Source organism: Phocoena phocoena, chromosome X (genome assembly GCF_963924675.1).
Source record: "Phocoena phocoena chromosome X, mPhoPho1.1, whole genome shotgun sequence".
In the NCBI taxonomy this organism is placed as follows: domain Eukaryota; kingdom Metazoa; phylum Chordata; class Mammalia; order Artiodactyla; family Phocoenidae; genus Phocoena; species Phocoena phocoena.
In genome coordinates this window covers 18,264,963-18,288,359 of record NC_089240.1, presented here as the reverse complement: position 1 = coordinate 18,288,359, position 23,397 = coordinate 18,264,963, and the positions used below count along the sequence as shown (strand labels likewise).

The 23,397-nt window shown below is 48.4% G+C and overlaps 2 protein-coding genes across 2 annotated transcripts in view; one reads left to right on the top strand and one right to left on the bottom strand.

Annotated features, from left to right (window-relative positions):
• Positions 1-9,882, bottom strand: part of SMS (spermine synthase) — a 52,776-nt gene extending 42,894 nt beyond the window's left edge. The window contains exon 1 of the mRNA XM_065900700.1: positions 9,706-9,882. Within this exon, the coding sequence (XP_065756772.1) occupies positions 9,706-9,754 (49 nt within the window). The 5' untranslated portion in view covers positions 9,755-9,882. The remainder of the gene's footprint in view (positions 1-9,705) is intronic.
• Positions 9,883-13,806: 3,924 nt separating this feature from the next.
• On the top strand, positions 13,807-14,909 carry LOC136142000 (centrosomal protein of 78 kDa-like). The gene is given in 4 exon segments (XM_065900124.1): positions 13,807-14,187; positions 14,254-14,558; positions 14,644-14,760; positions 14,762-14,909. Coding segments are annotated over 4 exon segments (951 nt in total).
• Positions 14,910-23,397: the final 8,488 nt, after the last annotated feature.

The following is a 23,397-nucleotide window of genomic DNA, read 5'->3' as shown; positions in this document are numbered from 1 at the left end:
TTTCCCTACACCCTGCAGGTAGTCTAAAATGAGCACATAACTTAAACAAAAATATGTAAAAAGACAAATGCATAAACCATTATTTGAACAGCTTCTGGAGTTTCTTCAAGCAAAGCCATATCCTTCATTAAAAGAAAAAAATATGCATGGGAACTCTTAACAAACAAACAAAAATTTTTTTTAAGACCTATCATATTCCAAAGGGAATAAAGTGATAGTAAGCTCTTTTTCTCTCCAACCTACACAAACCCCACTTAGGAACACTTGGACTGACAGGCCCATGATCCCCTTCCTCACAACCCCAGACCAACTGGGCCACTTACCTGCAGCATTAAACAGTTCAAAAATTCAGTGTTAAACCATTTATAAAACCTACACCACTACTGTTTCCCCAAGTGTGATCCATGGCACCGGTTCTAAGAAAAAGGGTCCCATAAGTAAGTCATAGGATATAATGTACAGCATGCGTGACTATAGTTAATACCGTACTGCATATGTGAAAGTTACTAAGAGTAGGTGTTAAAAGTTCTCATCACAGGAAAAAATAATTTTCAACCTATGTATGGTGACAGATGTTAACTAGACTTATTGTGATCATTTCACAACATATACAAGTATCGAATTACGATGTTGTAGTTAGTTGTAACCTGCAACTAATACAATGTTATGTGTCAGTAACACCTCAATAAAAAAAAGAGAAAGGACCCCATGTTGAACCCAGTTTGAGAAATCTTCTAATATTTTCTAGAAATTCAGAATGCCCATTATCCTATCGGTCTTGCTTGACCACTGTGATCTGCAGTCCTTGAGAAGAGATAATTTGGCGCTAAATGTAACAGTATCCTAGAAATTGCTCAGGATCCTCACAGGAGAAATTTCCATTCCAGAGAAAACAGTCGTGCCACACAAACCCATGGAAGTGCTATCTTAAAAATCAAAACGTCTTCATAAAATTCTGCTTTAGTAACTTAGAGAGGTCAAGTAAAGTAGACCAACCTTCAAATCACATGCCAACCCTTTATTTTCTGCCTCTTCTTTTGCCAGGAGAACTTTCCTTATCTTTCAGTAAGTGAAATTCACACCTCTTTATAACAGATCATCTTTACCCACTGGCACAATTTCAAAGTACTCAGCGCTAAGTACTGCAATTAGTGTTAAGTGTTTTATGTATCATTTGACACTCTTCCAAACATTTTATTGGACATCCCACCCAACAACACAGTGTGTGGGATATTGGTATCACTGGTGCCTTCACGCAAAGGGCGAAATTAAGGTACATGAGAAACTACCCAGAGCGTCAAGTCAGCTCAGGAACCCAGAACACGCTCCTGGCTCTTACCAGCTCCTTTTGACTTTGCCGCTTAGCCCATGAATGCCTTTGATCACAAGTGCGGCCACTAGCTCAGGAGCTCACTCCAGAACACAGGTGACATCATCAGTTTAACGAACTGCAGGCCCACCACAACTCTGGGCTCCAGAGTTGCCTTTTTCCTGGGGTCTGGAAAAATGCCCAGTCGTAAGGGTTTAAAAGAGCATTTGTGCAATGGTTTACATACTTGGCTGGCAGAATTCAACTGAGGAGGTTTCCTGACTTTTCAAAAGAACTGAGCCTGTATTTAAACTACCATGAAATGGTGGTTGGAGCCGCAGCACACACCAGCAGGCTTAGGTTACAACTGCAGTGAAATGGTGGATTAAAACGCGCAGAGCATGCGTGACTCCAAAAACTAAACTCAATAATAGCTTTCTTGAACACGTTTTGAAACAGAGGCCCAACCACAATCCAGTAACTTTCGAGCTAATCCTTACGTGCCAAGGGTTAGTATAACCACGGTGGTCTCAATTCAAATTATAAAGCCCGTAATTCCAAATCTTACCCAGGGTCCCAAATCCAACACCAAAAGCTCTAACTTTTCAAAGCTATGAGAGACCACAGCACTTCAGTCTACCTCCCAAGAAGGTAGGGAAGGCCTGTGAATGCTGATTCAAATACGGCCAATTTCATTACAATTAAGAGGATTCAAAGAATCCAGGACTTCCCTGTTGGTCCAGTGGTTAAGACTCAGCGCTTCCACTGCAGGGGGCACAGGTTTGATTCCCTGGTGGGGGAACTAAGATCCCACATACCGGGCAGGGAGGCCAAAAAAAGAAAAAAAGAAGAGGGGCTTCCCCGGTGGCACAGTGGTTTAGAGTCTGCCTGCCGATGCAGGGGACACGGGTTCGTGCCCCGGTCCGGGAGGATCCCACATACCGCAGGGTGGCTGGGCCCGTGAGCCATGGCCGCTGAGCCTGCGCGTCCAGAGTCTGTGCTCCGCAACGGGAGAGGCCACAACAGTGAGAGGCCTGCGTATCGCAAAAAAAAAAAAAAAAAAAAAAAGATACAAAGATTCCAAATTGGTAACTCCTCCACTGCAAGACAAAACTAGCTTTCCCCCACAAAAACAAAACAGACAAAAAACCCACAAATCATCCACCAGTTGCTTATTAAATTGGAAAACACTCTTTTTAAGAAACATCACCTGCAGAGCTTCAGGTTACTTGAAAAAATACCTCACTTGTTAGCTGGGGTGATTGTTCCTAAATGCCTGGATCATGGAATCAATTTCTTAAACAGCTGTTATCCCTTCCAAAGCATTTAAAACAATAGAGAACTATCAAGTAGGAAATAGATGAGGCTTTTTGATACAAAGCACAAACTAACTTTACCCTATACCACCTCTACAGGTTTAAAGACATAGGTATAACTGCGGAACTATACTCTAAAAAACCATTAAGGTTTACACAATTTTTAATGGCAAGCTCACAAAATGAATTCCCAGCAATGTGCAATTATTCAGCCTGGGGTCAAATACAGCATGATCAGTGCAATTAAGAATCTTGCAGAGTTGGGGAAAAGGGAGGTTTTTTTTTTAAATCCCAACAAAGCAAAGGAGCATGCCAAATGTAGTCAGACCCTAACAAGGGACCTAACCCCAAGCAGTCCAGAAAACATTTTCAAAGACAATGAAGGTATGAGAGAATACCTACGTCACACAAAAATATACCTTCCCCAGAGCTGTTAGAAAATTCTGAGTCCAGGTTCTACCTCGAAGCACAAGGAGTGTGAGACTCAAGTGTGTGTTGGGTGAGGATGGAGAATCGGGTAGAAATGGACCTTCATGGACCTTGGAAGTGCTGATAAGGAGTTTCAACTTCATCTGTAGAGTAATGAGGACTCACAGGAGGGCTTTTAAATGGGAAAAGGGACAGGGATCTGTTGCGTTTCTGTTGACTGAGCCCTTCCCAAACAAGGGAGGGAGACAAGTAGGGAGACTGTGGCCAAGGACTGTAGCCAGGAAAAGGGTGAGCAAGGAATCTGAGAGGGTAGCAGGTAGAATCCATAGGACTTACTGACGTGGATGGGTGCCTCGAAGGTTTCTGATACACGGGTTTTTTTTTTCTTTTTAATGAGGATCCTATTATAGTGGTTCTCATATAATCAGTATCAGAATTGCTAGGAGGAAAGCTGGTTAAAAATGTAAATTCCAAGTACTACCCTCCCCTCAAAGACTGTGATTCACGTCGGTCTAGAGTGGGGCCCACGCATGCATTTTCCCATTCATCAGCCGCCCAAGGTTTCATCGTTAAAGCGGGTGTGGATGTTCTCTATCACAGTGGTGGATAAAGTGTGATGGGACAATGATAATGCTGAGGGGGTAGGGAGAAAGCTTTTTCTACTCTTGAACAAAAGAACCAAAAAGCTAGATGCAATCAAAACTGGTTTAGGTTTTATGCTTATAGTTATAGCTATTTAAAATACACGAAGATGGGCTTCCGTGGTGGCTCAGTGGTTGGGAATCGGCCTGCCAATGCAGGGGACACGGGTTCAAACCCTGGTCCAGGAAGATCCCACATGCCACGGAGCAGCTGGGCCCGTGTGCCACAACTACTGAGCCCACGAGCCACAACTACTGAAGCCGGCATGGCTGAGCCCATGCTCCACAGTAAAATAGGCCACCTCAATGAGAGGCCTGCGCACCTCAACGAAGAGTAGCCCCTGCTCGCCACTGCTGGAAAGGGCCCGCGCGCAGCAACGAAGACCTAACACAGCCAAAAAAAATAAATTAAATAAATTAAAAATACACGAAGACAGTGGGAGGGAGACAGAAGCGGGAGGGGATATGGGAATATATGTATACATACAGCTGATTCACTTTGTTATACAGCAGAAACACACCACTGTAAAGCAATTATACTCCAATAAAGATGTTAAATTAATTAAGTAAGTAAGTACATGAAGATGATCTGCTTCCGCCAGAAAGGAGCTCAATAAATACATGGAAGAGCGGGAGCTTGGTGGAGAGGGTCCAAGATGGTTCAGGAAATGGGGGGTGGGGGGTCACCTGAAGCCACAGGCTTTGCTCAGTAGGAAGTGCTAACTGACCCCAGTGCAAACCTCAGGGGAAGGTAAGGCCCATCCTCCTTCCCTGCACCACGGACACTTCCAAAAAGAACCAGGGAAATTTTGCTGAGGATTTGTCATCCAGATCACTGCAACAACCTGGTTAGAATTTACACCAGGGATTCTCTACCCCAGCACCACAGATATGTTGGCTTGTCAACGTTGTGCACTGTAGGATGTTTAAAATCACCCCTGGCCTACTAGATGCTGGTAGCACCTCCCAAGGTGAAGAGACAAAAAAGTCTCCATATAGTGATAAATTGGGGGGGAGGGGGGGAACACGCAGCCATTGCCTTAACTTAGAGGCTTCCCGGTTGTGGAATTAACAAAGGACTTGGAATCAAATAGACAGGGTTTTGAATCACAGGTAGCCCACTTAAAAAGAGAAAAACTTCAATGTGCCTATTTACTCATCTTTAAAATGGGGATAAAACCCACCATATGCCTGTTGTGAAGATTACATAAAATAATGTGTTATGCGCTTAGGGCAATGCCTAGCCCAGGAGGCAATTAGTAAACACTGGCTTTTTTGTTTTCAAAAAGATGTTTTGAAGAAGCGGGGACATTTGCTTACAGCTTTGGCCTGAGTGGAAACCTCCTCCCAAAAGGAACAATATAGAGAAATGACAGTCCCAGTTCTCTCTCCAGCTCCTGGGGGCCCTGAACCTGGGGTCTATGGACTCCCAAGGGCCAAGGGACACAATTCAGGGGCTCTGTGAACATGGATGGCAAAAAGCATACATCCTTATTTTCACTAATTGAAACTCAGCATTTTTTTCAATTATGCTTGTAAAACCACACATTATCAACTACCTGGCCACTGTCACAACAGAAGCACAGCTTTTCCTGATCAAATGACAGCTGAAATACGGATTTCCTCGGCTCTACTCCGAAATTACGGAAATGTGGAAATTATGAGGCCTGCAGCTAGACTGTATTTTGTTATGAAAGAAGCACATATTACTATTTACTATGTCACATATTAGGGGTTTTATTTTGAGAATGTTATTTTAAATAAATGGGTTATTTTATGCATTTAAAATTCTTATTCTGAGAAGCACTCCACAGGCTTCCCCAATGAGGGCCAAAGGCACACAACTTAAGAACCCCTACCCTCAACATTTTTCGGCTAAGCCCATAATTCCCAAGCAGGCTTATGGTTTTTTTGTTGTTTTGTTTTGGGTTTGTTTTTTTTTTTTTTTTTTTGGCCGCGCTGCGCACTTGTGGGATCTCAGTTCCCCGACCAGGGACTGAACCTGGGCCATGGCAGTGAAAGCCCAGAATCCTAACCACTAGGCCACCAGGGAACTCCCGTGTCCTTAATTTACTAAATAAATTTCTGTTATAAAACTAATTTGTTAATTTGAATGACATAAGTCACTTTGTTTCCCTACATAAACTATAGTGATCCAAAGGACAGACACAACAGCATCAGTCACATTTCCTCACTCAGGACCCATCCTCTTAATTCTAAAGGTAAATGTGTGCCTCGTTTTCCCCTAGTGAACTTGAACTAGCTTTCCACCTTTACCATAACATCAGTCAGGTCCATTTAACCAGTACTTCTTAAACATCTATGATGTATCAGAACTGTGTCCAGGATAAAAACCCTGGAGGTCACCCTTCAAAGACACTCCCAGCCCGGGGAAGAAATGGACATGGAAAGGAAGACTGCAACCCTACCCTTCCAGGATGGGCAGAGGTCGTGCGTACCTCACTCGGGTCTACGCAGAACACTCGCTGGCTGCCTAGCATAAACAAACCACGTGTCCTCCACCTGCCCAAAGATGCTTAAGCTGTACTAGTGTGGGACATGTTTATTCTTGTTAGCCTCAGGCTGAGAAGTCACAAAATGTTTTCTAGGCTCAAGAGTCTTCACAGTCCAATACTTCACTTACCAGAGGATCAAAGGTGAGATTTTTTTCCAGCAGAAATTAAAATTTCCTGAGTTACCTCATCAGCCAGAACTAAACAGGCACCGCCAGGCCCAACCTATAATTGCCCTCAGTGGCCCCATGGCTGCTGGGTACTAGCTGGCTTGCACTGGTAACCAAGTTATACAGAATCGTAACATAACATAACTAAGTGGTTCAAGTTTAATTCCATTAAAATCACATCGTGGAACTGGGGCATGAGGAAGGATTACTGACAAATGAGAAAAAGAACATGATTCCAGGCTCCACAGGCATTTGACTCACCCTTGAGTCACATCCAATACTCACATGCCAAGAGTAATGCCTTCTGACTCATTATTATCAATTAAAATAAATGTTTTTGAAGACCTCACAGGTGGTAGACTTCTCACCAAGTGCCCCTTAATGAAAACCAAAAACAGATCCTAGTTTAGCCAGATCCCCTTATTCTACAAGGGTGGATACCTACAGACAGCAAGGGTGACATGCCTCCCCCCAAAATCAAGTGATGGGGGTATACAATAAGAATCAGGGTCCTCTTACTCCCAAAACAGTTCTGTAGGGACTCAAGATCTAACACAGATGCATACATACATGTCCCCTTAGGATCTCTTTCTAGAATGTTCACCGTGTCATCAAAACTTTCTCATCTTTTTTTTTTCTTTTTTTTTTTTTTTCCTCATCTTTGAAAACAAAAAACTTTCTCATCTTGAAGATCAACAATCTGGGAATTAAGAGTAACTGGCTGGGGGACTTCCCTGGTGGCGCAGTGGTTAAGAATCCGCCTGCCAATGGGCTTCCCTGGTGGCGCAGTGGTTGAGAGTACGCCTGCCGATGAAGGGGACACGGGTTCGTGCCCCGGTCCGGGAAGATCCCACATGCCGCGGAGCGGCTGGGCCCGTGAGCCATGGCCGCTAAGCCTGCGCGTCCGGAGCCTGTGCTCCCCAACGGGAGAGGCCTCAACAGTGAGAGGCCCGCGACCGCAACAACAACAAAAAAAGGGCTTCCCTGGTGGTGCAGTGGTTAAGAATCCGCCTGCCAATGCAGGGGACACGGGTTCGAGGCCTGGTCCGGGAAGATCCCACATGCTGCAGAGCAACAGAGCCGGTGCGCTACAACTGCTGAGCCTGCGCTCTAGAGCCTGTGACCCACAACTACTGAAGCCCACGCGCCTAGAGCCCGTGCTCCACAACACGAGAAGCCACCACAATGAGAAGCCCGCGCACCGCAACGAAGAGTAGCCCCCGCTCACCGCAACTAGAGAAAGCCTGCGCGCAGCAACGAAAACCCAACGCAGACAAAAAAAAAAGAGTGACTGGGAATTCTCAATTATTTTTTACTTTCTCTTCACACGACTAAATTATTTGGATGCCACTTCCACACCTCGGCAACTTCGAACCCGCCGGCTTCTCCCGCTCCCTTCCAAACTGCACGTCCATGGTTCTCTCTCCCTCTCTAGCCGGTGCCTGCCCAAAATGTTCAAGTTCTCTCCCTTTTTCTTCATACAATTAAGGGAAGGTTTTCCCCGCTTCTACAATAGAACGCAGAAGTCCATTGGGAGCACCCATTTCAACAGACAACACCTGAATTTAGCTGCAAGCTGTTTAAGGCTTCAGGCAAGGACACTCAGGCTGAGGGAAGGGCAGGAATCTTCCGGCCTCATCGTTACCCTGCTTAGAGCCTGGAAAACTCACACTCAATAAGTACAGGTGAGCGCTCACACAAGACTGCCACCAGAAACTCAACTCAGCAGCTTAGTGGCTTTGAACCACTATTTCTCCCTCACGCCTCACCCTCCCAGTGAAACTGGCAGGCTAATTACTCAAAAAAACCTTTTACAGCTCCAATCACCATTTCATCTCCTGATTCTCCCCAGCCGCCTCCCTTCCCTCCAGCCTCACCTAAGAAAGGAGGGAACTAAGAAATGCTTTTTCTCCTAGTCACTTCCCCACCACCCAAATACGCTGATATTACTTCACAACCCTGTAGCGTTTTCCAGCAACTCCATTAACATTAAAAGCCCTGGGGGATGGGGGTGCCCAACGAAGTGCGCCCTATCCTTCCCCTTTTTTACCACAGGGAAGAAGCAGCTGGACAGGTTGAGAAATAAAGCCAAAGTCACAAGCAGAGCCAATCAACACAGGACAGAAAACTAGGTCTTGTCCAAATCCCTAAGGTCTTTTTTTCTTCCCCCTCATCTTATGCCTTCGGAAATCCTTTAAACTGGGGGAGAACATGCAAAGTGAGTACTCAGAAGTTTAAAAAAAGGGGCAGGGGAGAAAGAAAGTGTGAAAGTAATGTTTTCAATGGTAACAGAAAAGGTGGCTCCAGCCAATTGGAGGAAGACGGTGAAAAAGCAAGACCTGGGTGAGACGCTCCAAGTGGGACAAACCGGAAGCGCAGATTCAAGTCTGCGGCACTCACAGGTTTAAAAGCCACCAGAGGGACTTCCCTGGCGGTCCAGGGGTTAAGACTCCGCACTCCCAATGCAGGGGGCACGGGCTCGATCTCTGGTCGGGAAACTAAGGTCCCGCATGCCGCTGGGCCCGGCAAAAAAAAAAAAAAATCCACCAGAAAAAAGACCAGCAGTCCTACCCCTCCCCCTCCCCCCCCTTAGACGCACCCAGGAAAAAAGGATGCAAAATACCCTTCCTCTCCACAATTTCCGCAGTCGGTCCGGACTTTCCCAGCCCTCTGTTCTGGTCGGCTCGCAGTCTTCCGAGCCTCCCCGATTCGGAGAGTTACAGTTCCCGCGCTGGGACTTCACCCCCCACCCAATAATAATATAATCATCGTTTCCTTTTCCCGTGCCCCGTCCCTTTCCGGGGGATCTGTCTCCTACGCGGTCGCCTGAGAATTCTGCGAGCGCGACGCGGTCCTGCCCCAGGCCCGGCTCGCACGAGGGGAGCCCCCACCCCCGGGGGAATTTACCCGCCTCGGGGAACGTGGAAAGGTCCCGCGGGCAGGCCCCTCGCACGCCCCCCGCCCCACCCGGACTCTTCCTCCCGCGCCCAGGGCGCGAGGGGACCCCCGGCGGGGGCGGCCGAACCCGCGAAGGGCGCGGGTGGGCGACCCGGGCCCCGGAGGGCGGCCCGGTCGGGGTCGAAGAGGGAGCCAGCGCGGCCCTCCCGGGCCCCGCGCTGCCGCCGGGACAGAGCGCGGCGGGAGCAAGAGCGCGGCCTCCACGCGGGCGCCGGTGCAAGCGACAGCCTGGGAGACGACAGCGCCGGGGCTGGGGCCGCGCGACCGTCCGCATTGTTCGGCCCGCGGCGCGCGCCCCGCCCGGCCCCGCCGGCCCCAATCCGCCCGGCGGCGGGAGCGACGGGGCAGGTGGCGGGCGCGCGCCCTCACCTTTGGTGCCGAGCATGAAGTCAAGGGTGCTGTGCCGTGCTGCTGCCATAGTGAGGCGAGGCCCTGGGCCATGCCTGGGGGAGGCGGCCGGGGAGACTGGGGGGCCGCGCGGCGTGTCAGGCTGCGGCCGGCGGGGAGTGCGCCGCGCCGGGGAGGCTGAGGGTAGGAGGTAGGAGGGACCGCGGGGAGCCACCCGGGGAGCGGGGGCGGGGTCGGGCCCGCCTCCGGGAGGGAGGAAGCGAGGACGCCCGCAGCCCCGAACTCCGAGCGCAGCGTGTGAGGCCGCGCTAAGGCAACTGTGGAAACGTGGGCGCCGTGCTCCCCGGCGTGCGTCACCAATGGCCGCGCCCCGCGCCGAGGATCTGGCGGGCGCTCCCGCCATCCGTTAGGTCACCTTAGGTTTAAACCACGCAGCACGACTTCCGGGGGGCCCACCCCCTGCGCTTCCCCCAGACCGGCCCCCCGAGCCCAGGCCCCTCTGATTTCCTGGCCAAGCCAAGAAAATAAAATGCTGGGAACCACCCTGGAGTCTAAAAGTACTGCCGCCTTTTCCTTAACTCTTCAAATGCTACAATTTAATCTATTAGAATTGTCATTTACATTATCTATAGCCAGGGCCGGCTCTGCGTTTCGGCACAGAACAGAAAGCTCTTGGGTATTCAAGTTAGTTGCCTACGTTTTTGCGAAAAATGGGAATGGGGAAGAAGCAAGTGAGAGGAAAACGTTGTTAATGTTGACTTGAGAAATTACAGCTTCTAGAGTTGCTCGTCCAGCACTGATGTCTACATTCGTGGCAGTGAACCTTTTCGCTGTGAGCTTGTCTTTGACTTCGGGGTTGTAGCTAGTGATCAACAAGATGCGACAAAGGAGAGAACATCAGTGTCTGGCCACTAAAGCCCTCTTTATGACACTGACAGTATCACTGGGCAAATGCCTCCATCATCCCATCAGTCCTCTGTGCCTCTCTAGGCGCTCCCAGGCTCCTCAGGAATTGCTGTAATGGCTGGACAAAGTCTAGATCAGTGAAGTCTTGTACCTCCACAAGCGCAGGAGGAACCTAGATATTAAGCTTAATCTCTCCTGCAAACAGTCCCTAGTGGCTGTTTTGCTGAGTCCTTCACCTTTCCACAGGAACTGGGCAGTGTCTTCACAAGTGTCTGTTAATAGACCATCCTGTTAAGAACCGGGGCCCCGGGCTTCCCTGGTGGCACAGTGGTTGGGAGTCCGCCTGCCGATGCAGGGGACACGGGTTCGTGCCCCGGTCCGGGAGGATCCCACATGCCGCGGAGTGGCTGGGCCTGTGGGCCATGGCCACTGAGCCTGGGTGTCCGGAGCCTGTGCTCTGCAAAGGGAGAGGCATAACAGTGAGAGGCCCGCGTACCGCCAAAAAAAAAAAAAACAAAAAACCGGGGCCCCTTTTCAGCCCCCACATTAATTTTCTCCAGCCCAGGCCACCTGTTTGTTACCCTGCATGTTTTCCTTTCTTCTGTGGATCCCAGGGTCCTCAATTTCCATAGCTCTTCTGCTATCTCAGCCTTCAGTCTCTATTCTTCAGACTGCAGCTCTTGCTTGCTTCCTGGGATGCTCTCCAGTTCTGGTCATTCCTCCAGAGTCAGGTCCCCGGGAACCCAGTTGTCCTTGTCTGCCACACTGCAGGGGCAGCAAGGCTCCACAGGCCTCCTCAGGCTCAGAACAGCCCTGCACTTGCTTTAACTTTCTGCTCTCGCTGTCTTGAAATTGTGAATGATTTTTGAACAAGGGGTCCCGTGTTTCCATTTTGTACTGGGCCTGCAAATTATGTAGCCGGTCCTGCTCAGCAGCTCGTGTCCTCCAGGACAGGTGGCAGTGGCCAGCGATAGTGCCCCGCCTTGCTTCTGCGGGTGCAAAATAGACGGAGATAAAAGTCCCTGAGATACTCTGCCATTAACTAATCAGAAAGCCACAACAAAACCCTAACGCTTCATAATGTTAGCACAGCATCAGAGATAAATGGGCCTTGAAATGGAGCTGGCATTGTTGGGTAATTTTAAGCATGTTCACAGCGCCTGTATTACCTACCAATGACACAATCCTGGTGAGACTGTTACAGGTAGGACATGGACAGGAATCAAGGGCTTGAGGCCTTTGTAAATACCTCCAACTGGGCTGTGAGTACCTATTTGGATTCTGGAACGTGTTCTCTTTCCCTGGGTTTTATAATCTAGGCCCCTGACTTCAAGGCCTGTTAGAGGACGAATAATCACTTTGTTTGTGGGAATTGCTTGTGTTAGAGTTGACCGGTGTATCCTGTGCAACTGTTATCACATCAGAGAATTCAGCAACTTATCCTGCAACAAAAAAGCAGGAGAGACTTACCCAACGCCAGCCTGCATTTCCTCATCAACAAAATCTTGGCAATGGTGAAAATGTAGATATCATGGATTAATGTCCTCTTGCCTGCCCTCGTCTGCTCTTGGCCCAAAGGAGGCCTGAGACAGAGAAAAGCAGTACCTGGCATCCAGCAGGAGCTGGCCAGGTGCCCTCCTGTTGAACATAAACAATTCCCCACAACCCTGACATCAGACAAGGCCACTCTGTGACCAGGATAGGACGGAACAAAAACAAGACCACTCCGTAATCATGTCAAAACACGGACAAAGCAGGAACTTGTCCAAACCACCAAAGTCACCCACCCAACGTCCCTGGGTCCTGGCTCCTAGAAGAGACTGCTGCTTCTTCACCAATCCCAGCCTTTGTCTGGTCTTCCCCGCTTCTCGGGCAAGAAGACTAAGACGCCTGATCAGGACTCACCCCCGCTTCCTGACAGCATCCAATCCAGAGCGACACCCGGCTTCCTTAAACGCTCCCCAAAGCACCAGACACAGGCCCCACTGCTACGTGTGGTCCTTCCTGACCCCCTCTCGCTGTGATGCCCCGCGGGTCCCCATGGCATACGGCTGTTCCATTGCAGGTGCTCCTGAGGACGGGGGGAGTGGCTGGAGGGCGGTGAAAATAAGCTGAAGTCAATACTTAGAGTGGAAAAGTGACCTCTTAGCAAAATCCTACTTGCTGTTAGATATTACACTTATCCAAAACTCACATTCACATGGACCCATCTGCTTATTGGCAGTCAGGCCAACTTGCACGTCTGCAACAGTTTTTAAAAACTCAGAGAGGGGCTTCCCTGGTGGCACAGTGGTTGAGAGTCCGCCTGCCGATGCAGGGGACACGGGTTCATGCCCCGGTCCGGGAAGATCCCACATGCCGCAGAGCGGCTAGGCCCGTGAGCCATGGCCGCTGAGCCTGCGCTTCCGGAGCCTGTGCTCTGCAACGGGAGAGGCCACAACAGTGAGAGACCTGCGTATCACAAAAAACAAACAAACAAACAAAAAACCTCAGATAAAGAGCCACACTGTCCTGCACAGTTAGCAACAATAACTACCTCCTGGGAAGAAGAGAATGGAAAACAGAAGAGATTTCTGTTAAAAAGGAGAAGACAGTGGCCATGGCAGGGAAGTTGGGGTGCTATCTGGAAACTTCCCCAGCTGAAAGAATGCACGGGCCATTCTATGGGGCCGCAGTCCAAACCTCTCTTGTGAAGAGAGGTGGGGGGGAGGCAGGGGCGAGCACTACCCAGTAGCCGTTTGTTCTACTGTTTTGTTTTTTGCTTTTTCACCAGTTCACTTGGGACCCCAGGAGACATTCTGCCTCCCTGCCCCCTGTGTGCAGCTGTGGTGAAATCACTTCCTCTCTTAAAAAAAAAAAAAAAAAAAAAAGAACTGGCCTTAGCTGTTTGTTAGGGTTACAATGTCTGACAGATATCTGGATCACTCCCCCATCACTACCCCACCATTTCTCAGATGAATGTGGGCCTAGCCTAGCTAGTTAAACACGATTTAAATTTCTGATTAAAAAGAGCGTATAACCAAGAGGGGCCTGGAATCTTTGATACAACGATTCTCAACTTTGGCTGCAGACTGGAATCACCTAGGGAGCTTTAAAAGCTATTGCTGCTACCTGGGCCCGGACTCAGGTGCAGCTCAGGCACTGGATTGTTAAACTAAATATATAAAAACCCGGGAGGCCTGCCGGTTTGAACCGCAGCCCCGCGCGCGGAGGTCCATGAGGCTGGCGCCAAGGGCCGGCGATTCGCCGCGGGAGTCGGCGCAGGAGCGCGGCATGGAGGGCCTGGCCTACCTGGGGCTCGTGGCCCTGCGTCATCTGGCTGCGACGCGGGTCCTGCGCACGCTGCGGGGCCGCAGACCCCGGGCGGTGAGCGCCCGAGGGGCCGGGAGGCGAGCCGGGGACCCCAGGCGGGTGTGGGCATCGTGTCCACAGCCAACGTCCCCGAAGCCGCACTCGGGCCATGATCACTCAGTGAAGCTGCGCTGCGACACCGCGGCCGACTTCTTCCCGCGCTGTGAGGACCTGTGCGCGCTGCAGGACTCAGTGCCTCTGCCCGCCTTGCGCGCTTCCCTGAAGGAGGGCCTGCTGGAGTTAACGGCGACCGCCTCCGCGGGGTAGACTGGGCGCCGGTCCTGAGCACCCTCTGCCCCGATCTGTATCCAGAGCTTCTTCCAGCGACGGCTGGGCGAGACAGTTATTTGTCAAGGTGTAAAGAACTCTAACACTCTTAAGACAGTAAACTTCACGGGGTGTAATCTGACGTGGCAGGGAGCAGATCACATGACCAAGACCTTAAAGTATCTGACTACCAGAAGGCATGAAGAAACCTGGGCTGAGAATCTCCATTCCAGGAGACCTGGTCTTGACTGTATGGCTGGTTTGAGGCGCATCACTCTGAACTGCGACATGCTCATGGGTGACCTGGGTGCAAGTGCTTCTGCAGAATCTCTTAGTGAGGATTTGTGGCTTGGAGGACTCTTCCACACATGAGAAAATGAGAGTTGTCTATATGTTAAATCTGTAGAGTTAGCAAGTGACCTTTTGTCTTTCATCAAAAGCACTTGACCTGCAGCAGTGTGGCCTCACCAGTGAAGGAGCAAAGGCTTTACTAAAGGCCCTTGAAACCAACGGAACTCTGCTCGTTCTGGATGTAAGAAAAAATCCACTTGTTGTACCAGTGGATAACTTCTCCATCGGTGAAGGAACCATCCAAAGCTGCTAGACAGAAGAAGAGAACTCTAATTTTGGAAAGTGGTCGAAAAGGAAAAGCTACTATTAGAATTGATGTCCAGTGGAGCCCCAGAATGGAAGCAAGATGAATATTCCATTCCACATTGGCAACACCAAAGGAGATGATGCTTTAGAAAAAAGATTTGTCGACAAAGCTCTTGAACTCAATATGATCTCCCTAAAAGGGCACAGAGAACAGCAAAACATCCACAGCTATCCCAAGCTGTTGAAACTTAACCTTAATTCTGACTTGAACTGGAAGCTTTTAAAAAGTCTTCTCTTGCTTTTCTACCAAATTCCAGCTACTGTTGTCTTTGCTGCTACTTTTTCTGCCTAGATCTCATATTCAAAGCTGCCTATGGGTTTAATTATATGCAAATTGCAGGTTGTTGTTTTTAGAGACACACAGACACACAGCATGGAGGGTGGGTGGGGCCCTCTAGGTGCTGAATTTTGATCCTTTGCAAGATGACAGCAGTGGGGTCTTCTGGACTTTCTTTATACGGTTATTCTCATAAAGCGATAAAAGTGACTTACTATATGTTTATATAGCAAGGTCTGTTTTTAATACCAAATAGCTTATATCTCTATGCATTTATATCTCTGTGCCTTTATATTTCTAATAATATGGTTCTTGTTGGTATATGTTGAGACTTTCAGAATTTGTTAGGATCCTTGACCTTGTGCATTAGAGTGTTACATTCTCAACAGTTGTGTGCCTCCCATTCCCCCTCCCCTCTCCCTTTTTAAGCTGCTTCACAAGATTTGGAAGCTCCCTGATTCACTTTTACTTTCCTTTCAGTGGGTAGAACGGTTGGTTGGTTGGTTGGTTGGTTTTGTTTTTCAGTTATGCTGTTAAACTAAAAATCTGTGTTAAATTCCCTTACTGTTTCTTCACGTGACTGTTCTCTTTCTGGTGTTTGACCAGTGATGCCGTGAGTTCGGGAAGATTTTTGCTGAAGAGTCTTTTCCCCTCTTGTTCATCCATTGTCAGTGTTTTATGTTGACCGTGTGAAGGACATTAAAGTCCTAAAACATCTTAAAGAAAAAACCAAAAACAAACAAACAAAAAAAAATGGGAGATTCCAGTGCAAAGTGAAGAGTGCCTCTGCCAAACCCCAAAGCAGTGTGAACCCCAATAGATAAAGCCATGAGACTGGCTCTGATACAAGTAAATAAATACATTTTAAAAGCGAGAAAGGGCTTCCTTGATGGCACAGTGGTTGAGAGTCTGCCTGCCGATGCAGGGGACGCGGGTTCGTGCCCCGATCCTGGAAGATCCCACATACGGCACAGCGGCTGGGCCCGTGAGCCATGGCCGCTGAGCCTGTGCGTCCGGAGCCTGTGCTTCGCAACGGGAGAGGTCACAACAGTGAGAGGCCTGCGTACTGCAAAAAAAATAAATAAAATAAAATAAAAGCGAGAAAATAACAAATGTTGGGGAGGATGTGGAGGAATTTCTGGTGGGAATGTCAAATAGCGCAGCCACTGTGGAAAACAGTTCGGTAGTTCCTCAAAACGTTAAACAGTTACCATGCAACCCAGCAATTCCCCTCTTGGGTGTATACCCAAGAGAATGGAAAACAGGTGTTCAAACAAAAACTTGTACACAAATGTTTATGGCAGCACTATTTACAATGGCAAAAAGGTGGAAACAACCAAATTTCCATCAACAGATGAATGGATAAACAAACTATTTTCAGCCACAAAAAGGAATGAAGTACTGATACATGGCACAACATAGGTGAACCTCAAAAACATTATGATAAGTGGAAGAAGCTAGTCACAAAAGGACAAATACTGTATGATTCCACTAGAAATGTCCAGAATAGGTAAATCCATAGAGACAGAAATTGGGTTAGTGCTTGCCAGGGGCTGGGAGAAGGAAGGAAGTGAAGTGACTGCTTAATGGGTATAGGGTTTCCTATTGGGGGGGGATGAAAATGTCTTGGAATTACATACAGTTACCCCAAATTGTAAATGTACTAAATGCCGGTGAATTTTTCACTGTAAAATGGCTACTTCCATGTTATGTACATCTTACCTCAATTAAAAAAAAAAAGACGTAGCCAAACCAAGTTTGTCAGGTAAAGCTGTATAGAAATTTTTATTGGGCTTCCCTGGTGGCGCAGTGGTTAAGAGTCCGCCTGCCGATGCAGAGGACACGGGTTCGCGCCCTGGTCTGGGAAGATCCCACATGCCGCACAGCAACCAGCCCCGTGAGTCACAATTACTGAGCCTGCGCGTCTGGAGCCTGTGCTCCGCAATGGGAGAGGCCACGATAGTGAGAGGCCCGCGCACTGCGATGAGGAGTGGCCCCCACTTGCCGCAATTAGGGAAAGCCCTCGCAGAGAAACGAAGAGCCAACACAGCCAAAAATAAATAAATAAATAAATAATTTTTTAAAAAAAAAGAAATTTTTATTAAGTGAACTTCATCACCTATAGCAAATTCCAAGTAAATGCCTGATGGGGTGGACTTGAAGTGAGATGTTTGCAAAAAGGAGCAAATTGAAGGCAGCTGCGAAACCAGCCTCATGGTTGTGGTTTTCCCAGAAAGAAGCATTCTTCAGCCTCTCAGCCTCGAATGCTAACTTATTTAATCCTTACAATAGCCCTAAGAGGTAGGTGCAATTATCCCCATTTTACAAATGGACTAACTGAGGCACAAAGAGGTTAGGTAGCTAGAAAGTGCTGGAGCCAGGACTCAGACCCAGGCAGGTGGCTCCAGAGTCTGGCTAGTCACCCCTTCATGGTGCTGCCTCTGATTGCCCTGCCTGTTGTCTCAAAGTGTCCCCACTTTTCTTTCTTTCTTTCTTTTTTTTTTTTTTTTGCAGTACGTGGGCCTCTCCCGCTGCGGAGCACAGGCTCCGGACGCACAGGCTCAGCGGCCATGGCTCACGGGCCCAGCCGCTGTGCGGTATGTGGGATCTTCCAGGACCGGGGCACGAACCCGTGTCCCCTGCATCGGCAGGCGTACTCTCAACCACTGCGCCACCAGGGAAGCCCCGCCCCCACTTTTCTTATAACTCCCCAAACCGGAGGTGTGTGAGTCTGCCTGCCTCCCACCAGTAGGCGCCCCCTCCCCGTCACGGAGCGTGTGATTGGATAGGGTGTCCTGCCCCCCTCCTCTCTGGAGCCATCGCCTATCTCCACCAATTTCTGGGCTGAACCCCGACCCAATCTCTTACTAGTTGTGTGACAGTGAATAGGTTCACCAACCTCTCTGTGCCTGTTTCCCCTCTCTGTAAAATGGAGCTAATAACAGTAGAGCTGTTGTGAGGATTAAATGAATAACTATATGACAAGCATAGAGGGCAGTATCTGACACATGACAAGTATTCAATAAATGGCTATGCTGATGAGGATGTTTGATATTACTAAGGCACACCCTACTCTGGGCACTGAGCTACTTCAGGACTCTTTTTCATCCTTGGGTTCCCAGTGCTTAGCACTGTGCCTGGCACACAGCAGGTGCTCCACATCTGTGTCCTTTGAAATGAACTGAGGAATAGAGCATCATGCTCAACATCCCAAAGGACCCCAAGCAGAGACCCAGTTCTCAGGAGTCCTATGTCGGGAAAGGAAGATGATGGTGACAGCCAACCCACTCTGTTCCCCACTCTGGACTTCCCCACTCTCTTCCCAGTCATTCACCTCTACAGTTGGCCCTCCAAATCCGTGGGTTCCGCATCTGTAGATTCAACCAACCTCAGATTGAAAATATTAAAAAAACAAATTCCAGGGCTGCCCTGGTGGCACAGTGGTTGAGAGTCCGCCTGCCGATGCAGGGGACATGGGTTCGTGCCCCAGTCCAGGGGGATCCCATATGCCGCGGAGCGGCTGGGGTCGTGAGCCATGGCCGCTGAGCTTGCGCGTCCGGAGCCTGTGCTCCGCAACAGGAGAGGCCACAACAGTGAGAGGCCCGCGTACCGGGAAAAAAAAAAAAATCCATAAAGTCCCTAAAAACAAAACTTAAATTTCCCTCTGTCTGGCAACTATTTACATAGCATATACATTGTATTTATAATTATTTACATAGTATTTACATTATATTAGGTATTATAAGTAACCAAGTAATAACCGAGGGAATTCCCTGGCGGTTAAGACTCTGCACTTTCACTGCCAATGGCCCAGGTTCGATCCCTAGTTGGGGAAATAAGATCCTACAAGCCTTGGGGCACGCCCCCCCCAAAATACAAAAAGTAACCGAGAGACGGTTTTAAGTATACTAGAGGGTATGCCCAGGTTGGTTAAATGGAAACATTAGGCCATTTTATATAAGGGAATTGAGCATCCTCAGATTTTGCTGAGGGGGGCGGGGGGTCCTGGAACCAATCCTCTACAGATACCGGGGCAAACTGTATTCCTGACCCCCAGGGTGCCAGGCAGTTCACAGCCCATTCAGAACCTCCTTAAGAGTTTGTTGGTAGAACCCTCTGGATGATTATTTAAGAAAAGTAAATGACAAAATAGGTTTTCCGCAAGACATTTCAAGCCAGCACCCCGAGTGCCAGTCATAATCCTCATTTGTGTCCCCGCTGACCCTTTTATTTTATTTTTTTTATTTTTTAACATCTTTATTGGGGTATAATTGCTTTACAATGGTGTGTTAGTTTCTGCTTTATAACAAAGTGAATCAGTTATACATATACATATGTTCCCATATGTCTTCCCTCTTGCGTCTCCCTCCCTCCCACCCTCCCTATCCCACCCCTCCAGGCGGTCACAAAGCACCGAGCTAATATCCCTGTGCCATGCGGCTGCTTCCCCCTAGCTATCTACCTTACTACGTTTGTTAGTGTGTATATGTCCATGACTCTCTCTCGCCCTGTCAAAGCTCACCCTTCTTCCTCCCCATATCCTCAAGTCCGTTCTCCAGTAGGTCTGCGTCTTTATTCCTGTCTTACCCCTAGGTTCTTCATGACATTTTTTCCCCCTTAAATTCCATATACATGTGTTAGCATACGGTATTTGTCTTTTTCTTTCTGACTTACTTCACTCTGTATGACAAACTCTAGGTCTATCCATCTCATTACAAATAAATCAGATTTTCCTTTTTTTTTTTTTTTTTTTTTTGCGGTACGCGGGCCCCTCACTGTTGTGGCCTCTTCCGTTGCGGAGCACAGGCTCCGGACGCGCAGGCCCAGCGGCCATGGCTCACGGGCCAGCCGCTCTGCGGCATGTGGGATCCTTCCGGACCGGGGCACAAACCCGTGTCCCCTGCATTGGCAGGGCGGACTCTCAACCACTGCGCCACCAGGGAAGCCCCCCGCTGACCCTTTTAGAATTAGCATGTAGAACACAAAAGGATGAGAAGTAGATTCCTATTATTACCCTGCAGCCACTTTCCTCACCCTTGCAGAATCGCAGTGCCCTGAGATATGTCCGCACACCGCCCGCCCCACCAAAGGGTTCCTCCAGTTTGAGAAAGCCTGACTTAGAGGGAAGGTTGGCAGCCTGAGGCTCCATTACTCAGCCCTGAGAAGACATACTGGTCCAGGCTTTCTTAAGAGAATCTCCGCTTGAGACTCTTTACAAAGCCCACATTGCTCCAAGTAAAATGCTGTCCAACCCATTCCACTTCCTTCTTTCCTCTCATTTCCAACAAAGAATGGTGCATTAGGGGGAGGGGAGACTGAAGTGTTGTAAGGCATTACTTAACCGCCTATGTTCAAATAATGACACAATCAAAATTGTTACCAAAGCAAATAATAGAGCATGTTTTGGTCCCAAAAGTAATGCCCTGGCTTCTCATCTGAAGGCAGCATTTCCTACAGCTATACTCAAAGATGTGACTAAATTCTCAACTGTTAGTGCTAGTTAAATATATACTTTTCTGTTGTAAAACAACTATACTTCGATTAAAAAATTATGATATATATATAAATATATTTTTTTTTATTTTATTATTTTTTTTCTGTAACATTGATTCCTTACTTCCTCAGTCTCTAGAGAGGCAGCCTGCAGAATGGTTAGGATCAGGGGGGCCTGGATTCTAATTCTGATTCTCCCATTTCCTTGCAGGTGACCTTTGGCAAATGATCTAATTTTTCTAACTTTCTTTATTTGTGAAGGAAGTAACACAACAGCATGTCTTTCACACGATTGTTCTGAGAATTAAATAAATTAATAGAAGTATAGCACTTCAACAGTGCCTGGCACATAGAACACACCATGGAACGATTAGTTACTATTATTAGTGAGTTAAGACTTATGTTTAACTGGTAGTTTCCTTTGCCCCAGTCCAAATGGTGAGTACCTGGGGTTTACAGGGCAACTCCCATTTCAGTTAACATTTCCCTAGAGTAGAGCTAAAAGATTTCCAAAGCCCACAGAGGGTCCACTTGTCTTAAATGTATTTGATACAACTCAACAGTCAGAGGTAGTCCCAGAAGCTGATTGCAGTGGGGTTGGATATGAGCCGCCATTGGACAGCACCATGCTCTTTCACCTGCCGGACACTTGGGTCTTTGTCCTCACCTGAAACACCTGCTTTCTCCAGTGGAAAAGCCCACGCATGAGCACTGAAGGCCCAGCTCAGGTGCCACACCTGATCCAGCCAGAGCTGATTGCTCGTTTCCTTGCTCACCTGTGTTCCCACAGCACAGCAGTCAGCTCCCCAGTGAAGAACTTTCCACCTCGCATTAGTGGCAGCATGCTAGCGCCCCTCCAACTGGAACTAGTTTCTCTCCAGCCAACACTTCTTCCCTAATGGGACAAAAATCCAGAAAGTTTGAGGGACTAGCTCAAGTTTACATGCTTCTTAGTGAAATGAAGGCTCAGGGACCAGGACTGTAAGCAGGTAGGATAGGGAGTCCCCAGAGAAAGAGAACCAGGCACGGCTTTCTTGACATAAGAGAAACCATCTTTGGCCTAAGCCATTTTGTGATCTAAGCCTGGCCACAATGCTTGCCCTTGAACAGGTCTCAGTAATTAATGATTTTAAGGGAAGTGAGGGAATGCAGGAACAAAGGAAAAACAGTCAAGAAACAATAGTTCACAGATAAAACAGAGTCCTAGTTCCTCCTTAAGGGATATACATAACAATCTGATACATATCTTTGAGTTCTGTGGGAACTAAGACCCCCCCACCCAGATGGAGGATGGAATGAGGATGTTGATCTTTTCTGACCCTTAAGACTTCGTTCAACTACAGCTTGGACTCTGTCAACCTTTACCCCAATTCTATGCTATAGTCTCCTCTGCCCAAACCCCTTCAAAAATATGCATGTACCCTTAGCTTAAAACTTCCCCAGTTTTGGTGTTTGGGGAGACATTGCTTTGGGAAAGATCCTCAGTGTTCTCCTTACTTGATGCAAGTAGTTAATCCTTCCTTCTCCCAATCAATCTGTTGTAGGAAAGGGGTCCCTTCCAGGGTCTGAGAGTAGGCGCTTGTCTGACACTCGGAAATGAACTGTCCAAGGAGACACATGTGCTGACAAAGCAAGAGACTTTATTGGGAAGGGGGACCCGGGTGGAGAGCAACAGGGTAAGGGAACCCAGGAGAACTGCTCTGCTACATGGCTCGCAGCCTCGGGTTTTATGGTAATAGGGTTAGTTTCCTGGTTGTCTCTGGCCAATCACTCTGACTCAGGGTCCTTCCTGGTGGCGTGTGCATCACTCAGCCAGGATGGGTTCCAGCGAGAAGGATTCTGGGAGGTTGGTAGGACATATGGACTGGTGTCTCCTCTCTCCTTTTGACCTTTCCCAAATCCTTCTGGTTGGTGGTAGCTTGTTAGTTCCGCATTCCTTACCAGGACTTCCTGTTGTAAGAGAACTCATGTAAGTGGTTACTATGGTGCCTGGCTAGGGCAGGTGGTTTCAGTCAGTGGTTCCCCTAACAATTCCCCCAGAGAGACATCATACTCAAGATACTTCTTGGGAATTGGGGCAGAGGTCTCTTTCTTCTGTAACTACTTCCTGATGAGAGTGGACGTAGTCCTGCCTAGTGGAATAGAAGTCTTTCTCCACCTGACTGACTGATTGATTGATTGATCTGCATTGGGTCTTCGTTGCTGCATGCGGGCTTTCTCTAGTTGCGGCAAGTGGGGGCTACTGTTTGTTGCGGTGCACAGGCTTCTCATTGCCGTGGCTTCTCTTGTTGCAGAACACGGGCTCTAGATGTATGGGCTTAAGTAGTTTCAGGACACAGGCTCAGTAGTTATGGCGTGCAGGCTCTAGGGTGCACAGACTTCAGTAGTTGTGGCTCGCGGGCTCTAGAGCACAGGCTCAGTAGTTGTGGCACACAGGCTTAGCTGCTCCACGGCATGTTGGATCTTCCTGGACCAGGGATCGAACCCGTGTCTCCTGCATTGGCAGGTGGATTCTTAAACACTGTGCCACCAGGGAAGTCCCACTCTCTCCACCTGATTTAAATCGAGGTATTCTGTGCCCCAAATCAGCATTCACCCTCGTAGTAACAACAGTTTAGCCTGAAACTGTTGGACCCTATCAGAGATGAACCTTGTTAGCAGCTGAAATAGACAAGGGCCAAACAGGAGGCCGAACAGGATGGTCATTGCCGGGCCCAGAAAAGGAAGGCAAAATTTGGGGTGAGAGCTGCAGTGTCTGTGAC